We start from the raw sequence: 6714 nt of genomic DNA on the forward strand, positions 1-6714 counted from the left end.
CATTTCCTAAAAGGAAAAGAAAAAAAAAAACTGTTGAATAATCTGCTCATTATAATTTCTTGTTCTATAAACTGTTGAACTGCACGTCGGAGACTAGCTAAACTTTGGTGTATAGTACAGACAGCTCAGTAGTCTCCTGCTTGTATTAATAAAACAACAACAACAAAAAAAGTGTTAATCTTGGTCTGTTTCTGTACTAATGAGGCAGTGACCCTGAGAGAGAAAGGAGAGGACGAGGTGAGATGGGACGACGTGACGGACGTGTTCAAGTTCCCCCCCCCCCCCCCCCGGAAACAGCCCACGCCCAGCTTCCTCTGAAACGTTCGCTTTTGGTTTTATTTACCTAAGTGATGATGATCTAGCTAGCTGACATGTCACGCGGTCCTGACCGTAATAATTATAAACGACGAAGTACTCGTACACCTAAACCGTCAGCTGTGAAAGGTGGCCTAAAAAAAAAAATTAAATAAATACAATGTTTCCAAATTGTAGCCAGAACAAGCCACGTGCTTTCTTTAATATTAACCGTACCCTAAACGTCGATAAACCCTGTTGACGTGTGGAATTAAAACCCCTTGTGTTGCTTTTAAAAAAATTTTTTTCAAATACTTGGTGTGGCTAAGATTCTGAAGCCCACGGGAATGAAGAGCGTCGACTAAAAATGAAACCGCACTTCAAGCGAAGAGAAATGATTTCCGTTTCAGGAGTACACTTTGAGACGTGCGAGATGAATTTTTAACGGCGGCAAAGACTCTCGCGACCGAATTCGTAAGAAAAAGCTATGACTGATAACTCCGCCCCCGTCTTAAATGAATGTTGGCCGTTCACAACTCGTAATACGTGCAAATTCGTATGAACTCGGTAATCGTGAGACCGTTCTAGTCCTCCCCCCTAAACAAAACCCCCAACCCCTCACCCTTTACAATCCAGAGCCCTCGGTTGTAGATTTGCTCAATTTAAACTGAGCGGAAAACAGCGCTCTCGCTTCCTCGTCTTGTTGCTGTTGATATGTTTGACCTCTGTATTGTCCTGAGGTGAAAAACCCTTGATTAGTGTCTAAGGAAGTCCTGTTCTGTCCTGTTAGAAGGTTTGTTTGAGGCTCGGAAACGAGACCCAATTCGCAGTCCGTGTCCTCAGGGATTATGGGTATTCGCTGAGTGAGTTCGCAGCATCCTTGTCCCGAGCAGCCGTCGCTGTCCGTTTGGGCGTAGTGTACGTTTACGGAATAATCCTCGGCGTAACGTCCGACGCTTCCTCGGTGTACTTTCATTTCGGTGTAGAAGCAGCAAGGCAGTCCGTCGTAGCTAGCACGCTCGGCAGGTGACATCAGCTCGTTGCTAGCGGCGTAAAAGTTCTGCGCAGAAGCAACGGACACGCTTTGAGGCTCGGCGCCTCGGCGGCAACGTCCTACCCCGTCTGCTCCTTCTTGTCCTTTACGCTCCACATTCGGCGGAGGAACCTCAAAACAGCAGCTACATGCCGCCCCTTGTTCCACACAATGCTCCACGGTTCCCTCTAGGGCTGTGGCTGAGGTAGTGCTAGTGATTTCCCTGGTTTCCAGTGACGAGTGGCTACTACAGTTAGGCTCAACGCTGCAATTCGATAGCTGGTCCCCCGAATTGTAGCACGGTCCTACAGGAGGCGGAACGAAGTCTGTACCTCCTGAAACAGGAGCCAAAATATCGTCACTAACGGACGACGTCGCTGGTAGTCCTGAACCGGATTCTCCAGCCGCCCCCCGGCAGGGACTTTTGCTCCGATAGATGAACGGATCGTAGTCGCTGCTGAGAGAACTTCGAAAAGTCGAGCAGCTTCCATAAACGCCCTGGTTGCTCACTTCCGTGCAATCCAACATGGAATCACTGGAAGAGCAATGGCATCGTCCTGAACTGCTGCTACTGCTGCTGCTATCGCTGCCGGGACAATCCGCGAGATACCCGCTACACACGGATCGTCCGTGTCCGTGGTAACATCCGAGCCCCGAGGCGCTTCCAGAGTCCACCAGACGAGAAGAGGAAGGTGCTGCCATGTGCACCAAAGTTGGGTAAAGAAGTCCAGGTTGGAAGGATCGAGCGTGGCCCTTGTGGCTCGTGCCACCGGGCTGACCTTCCTGCTGGGGAAACGTCAAGCCTTGGAAGTAGTAGTGCTGATACATGGTCTCGTACTGCGAGAAACAAGAGGCACGAGAGAAGTTGCGAGGAAATTTGGGGCGTTTGAAGGCATGCGGTTGAGGGTAAGGAAGTGCTCGATGCTCTAGGGTGCAGTGATGAGGGTTCATACCATGGTAACTCCGAATGAAATTTGACTGCGAGGGGTAAAGGTTCTGATCCGGATGTTGGTCCACTGTTAATACAGTAATTGGGTTCCCGTGGGTATCCATGCTAGTACGAGTTGGAAACGCCGTCACTTGCCCAGCTCGATGCACTCTTCCCGGATAGTGAACAGGGAGAACCACCCTTGGCTGCCGACTGTGGAGCCCCGGGTTCCCCGGGTCCATGCACACGGGGCCAGGGTTTCCTTTCTTTTGCTCTGTGTGTGTGGGGGAGGAACAAAAGTTAATTTTTGTATACACATACGAAAAAAGTAACAGGTACAAGATTTAGATTTACAAGCTCACCGATGATGTTATGCCTGCAGTGTGGACAAGTGTGATGCTGCAGAAGCCATGGATCCACGCACTTCTTGTGGAAACGATGCGCACAAGGGATCACCCTCAATTCCTGAAGTGGACAAGAAGGTAAGAAGGAAATCAGGAGGGTCTTTTTATAATCCGCAGCCGTATTTGCCTAAATCCCGGCCTTAGACTTGGTCTCGAAATCCCACCACGGAAATCCCACATTTGATTATGTCACAACTAACTAAGCTCTAAAAATGCTGCAAAAGTCCTGAATCCTCTACGGCACACGTTCCCAACCATGGTTCTAGGGGAACCCCTCGTCCTGTACATTTCAAACGTCGATGAACTGATTTGTTGAATCAGGTGGATTGGGAGCAGGACAAGGGAGTGCTCCAGGACTAGAGCTGTGAACTTGTGCTCTACTGTAACAGTGGAGTTGTGTCTGTGGACTGCTAAGGTCATCACCAACCCCCTCCTGATGAATCATGTCTTCTCCCTTCCGCCCGGCCTTTTGTTGCTTTTATTCATCGCTGAAGCAAAAAAAAAAAACCAAAAAAAAAAAAAAAACCTCCTCTTTTGTTCCCTTTGAGTCTTTTATAAGCCCACTTCCTGTGCACTACCCAGGCGCCCTGCTTTGTGGCTTGTTTTTATTTAGTAGGACACACAACCCACAAGACCAAAAAAAACAAAACAAAAAAAAAACCAAAAAAACGGTTTGAACTCAGTGACACGTTTGTCCTCGGATGACTGGAGTGGCAAAACTGGCACGAGGACACAGTTTGTTCTTTAATATATAATTGTTATAATTGGTATAATTGTTCTTCCTGTTTGTCTGGGTCTTTCCTGTACTTTAATGCACCTTAAAACGTACAACACGTGCTGTATAAATAGTGTAAATAGATAGATGTAATATAAATAGTATAAATAGATGATGTGGAGTGCGTTTAAACGTACTGAATTACAAGAGTCAAAAGATTGACCTTTCAACCTTTACACTTTCATAATAAAAATGTTCAACTGGAATCTGCTGCACTTATAAGTTGCTTTGTATAACATCAGCCAAATCCATTAAAAAAAAAAAAAAAAAAAAAAAAGAACAGCAAAGTAGTATTACTTGCTCACAGGCCTGTTCTTTATTATTATTATTATTATTATTATTATTATTATTATTATTTTTATTTTATTTTTTAATATATGAAGCTTTTCCAAAATCGAAAATTCCTAGAACTTTCTAGAAACAGTTGGCCAAGCTTTTATCTGTGTCCTGATTGACCGAGAAGAGCAGGATATGGTGACAGATTTTATTTTTCTTTACACTATTAAAATAAAATTTAAAAAAAGGTTAGTAAATTAATACTACGTATTACTAGTATTCTAAGACAAGTTTATTTGAGTCACTAGTTCCCGGCTAGTTAATTGAGCTGCTCTCGCAAAGGAAAGAGATTAAGCGAAGCTCCGCCCTCATCGACTCCGGGACGGCTGTGACAGGGCAAAACGCGGCGCGCTCGCAGTCCTACGTGCGTAAAACCTTTACCTCTCCGTCGATGTATTTCTCGAGGCAGATGGCGCAGTCCGACGTCGAGCTGCTGCTCAGAGAATCCAACGCGCCGCAGCTGCTCTCGCGCTGACCTTTAACCTTCGCCTTAAACTTTCGGGTCTCCATTTTCTCCAGAGCCTGAATGGCCATCCTGTTCATAGAGCTCTGGATGGAAAAAGGAAGTGAGAAGATAAAGGATGTGTAAAAGAAACAGGATTTTGACTTTTATATACGCTGCGAAACCGGACTTGTGTTTTAATCGTGTCGAAGGTACCTGGCTGCGTCTCTGCTTCAGCTTGATTTTGATGAGGAGGATGAGGCACACCAGAGACACCACTACGAAGAACGCCAGGAAAATCCCCATGTCAAAATACTCAGTGGGCTGCAAGCAAAAGGACAACAACAGAATAAATAAGAACCGCTTACTGACAGAATCCTGAGTAGTTTATATATAGTTTAATATACAGTATTATGCAAAGGCCAGGGTTGAAGATTAGTTTTTGAATTATTATTATTCTGGGAAACAGAAACATGTCGAACACCGTGAACTGTACACAGAGGTGATATTAAATCTGAATCCCACTAACCCGAGTGAGCTGACTTTCAAAGTGATTGAGAATCTAATAAAGCAACTCGAGCTCTGATGCAACGAGTCTGATAAAATGATTTAGAAACTAATAGTGATTCAGATTCAAATAAAAATGATCCTGACACAATAATTAAGGATCGAATAAAATTCTGATAAACTGATTCTAATAAAGCGATTCTGACAAACTATTTACGGAAAAGGCGATTCCATTAGTGAGTGATTCATATAAAATAACTGAATCAGATACTGCTCAAGTGATTCTGATCAGCTGATTTGGATAGAATGATGCTCTAAAGTAACGGAGAATGTAATAAAGTGATTCCAGTCCTGATAGAATGATTCTGATAAGGTGGTTTGGAATCCAAGTGATTCTGAATCAAATAAAATGATTCACAAAACAATTAAGAATGTAATAAAATGATTCCAATGCTGATAAACTGATTCTGATACAGTGATTCTTATAAAATAGTTGAGAATCTAATAAGTTTATTCTGATTCTAATAAAGTTACTCTGACAAATTAACAAATGATAATAATAATAATAATAATAATAATAATAATAATACAATAATTCCAATTCTGATAAAGTGATTTTTATAAAATAAATGTGAATCTATTAAAGTGATTCGGATAAAGTGATTCGGATAAAGTGATGGGGCTTTTAGGTGTCTTACCCTCGGAGGCCGATGCTGGATTCTGGCTCGTGCCACTTTCTGTTTATTTACAATGTTCATCAGTTTAACAGCATCGGCTCCTTTAACGTAGACCACCGGCCTCTTCAGGGGGTCCTCAGAGAGCTGGTTAAGCTGGACAAGAGAAACAGAGAAAAAGAATCATTTAGAGAGAGAATTTAGACGTACAAAATACAAAGACATCCATAAACAGAGAGAGAGAGAGAGAGAGAGAGAGAGAGAGAGAGAGCGAGAGAGACAGACAGGAAGGAGAAAGGGAACATGGAAAGAGAGATAGCAAGAGAGAGCGAGCGAGACAGCAAGCGCAAGAGACAGACAGGAAGGCGAAAGGGAACATGGAAAGAGAAAGAGAGCGTGAGAGGGAGGAAGGAGAAAGGGAACATGGAAAGAGAAAGAGAAGGGAAAACCACGAGAGGATATGAGAGGGATTAACCTAAAACTTGGGGAAGGAAAACTGAAGGGATCAAGGAATAAAAAGATGAAAGACATAGGAAAAGGGGGGGGGGGGCGGGGGAGAGGTATGCAGCTATGCGTTCTATTCATCGCAACTTTACAGCAAGGAGGGGAAACGAAGCAAAAGTAAAGAAAAAAGTTTCCTGACTCACTTGATCGATGGCATCTGGATTTTCGGACACGTCGAAGATCACGGCTGTAGCCCCTCTCTGCACCGCCCTCTTCGCCTGTGTGACGAGAAGGAAAAATGAAATTAGTAGCACTGCTGGCCAATAATCATTTACATGATGTACAGGAAAAAATCGCTATATCCCATCATTTTACTGAGCTGTACAAAGACTCACTGGAGTTTCAGTAGAACCTCACCTGACCCAACACCTAACCCTGTAAGTGTAAAGGATCCATCCATCTGCGTGTTCTCCTCATAGCCACTAGAGGGCACTCTTCACCTAATGACTTAGCATGGCAACCTCGTCCACTTTCAGTGTTATATGGTGTGATGTGGCCAAAGTGATATTTTAATGAGATTGACAGATTCATAAATCAAAAAGGAAAAGATAATATTGGGGGGGAGGACGGGGAGGACGGGGGACCTCCTTAACTCAAGGCAGGTAAACATGGAACCTCAATAAAGTGTCCTCCGTGTTAGACTTTGGAGAAGCAAACAACAACAACAACAACAACAACAGAAAAACAGTGCTCCAAGAGGTTGTGTGCATGATGAAGAACTTTGGAGTGTGATGGAGAACTTTGGAGTGCTTGATGGAGAATGCTTGTGTGTGTGTGTGATTGAGAGAGTTGGAGCGTGTGGAGGAGAGCACTGGCA

The 6714-nt window shown here is 43.9% G+C and overlaps 1 protein-coding gene across 1 annotated transcript in view; it reads right to left on the minus strand.

Moving 5' to 3' along the window:
- Positions 1 to 288: 288 nt before the first annotated feature.
- Positions 289 to 6714, minus strand: part of znrf3 (zinc and ring finger 3) — a 74754-nt gene continuing 68328 nt past the window's right edge. Inside the window, exons 3-8 of the mRNA XM_053653781.1 lie at positions 6041 to 6115; positions 5418 to 5549; positions 4429 to 4536; positions 4152 to 4319; positions 2618 to 2720; positions 289 to 2529 (exon numbers count right to left, since the gene is read on the minus strand). Coding sequence (XP_053509756.1) covers positions 920 to 2529; positions 2618 to 2720; positions 4152 to 4319; positions 4429 to 4536; positions 5418 to 5549; positions 6041 to 6115 — 2196 coding nt within the window. The 3' untranslated portion in view covers positions 289 to 919. The remainder of the gene's footprint in view (positions 2530 to 2617; positions 2721 to 4151; positions 4320 to 4428; positions 4537 to 5417; positions 5550 to 6040; positions 6116 to 6714) is intronic.

This window comes from Ictalurus furcatus, chromosome 22 (genome assembly GCF_023375685.1).
Source record: "Ictalurus furcatus strain D&B chromosome 22, Billie_1.0, whole genome shotgun sequence".
In the NCBI taxonomy this organism is placed as follows: Eukaryota; Metazoa; Chordata; class Actinopteri; order Siluriformes; family Ictaluridae; genus Ictalurus; species Ictalurus furcatus.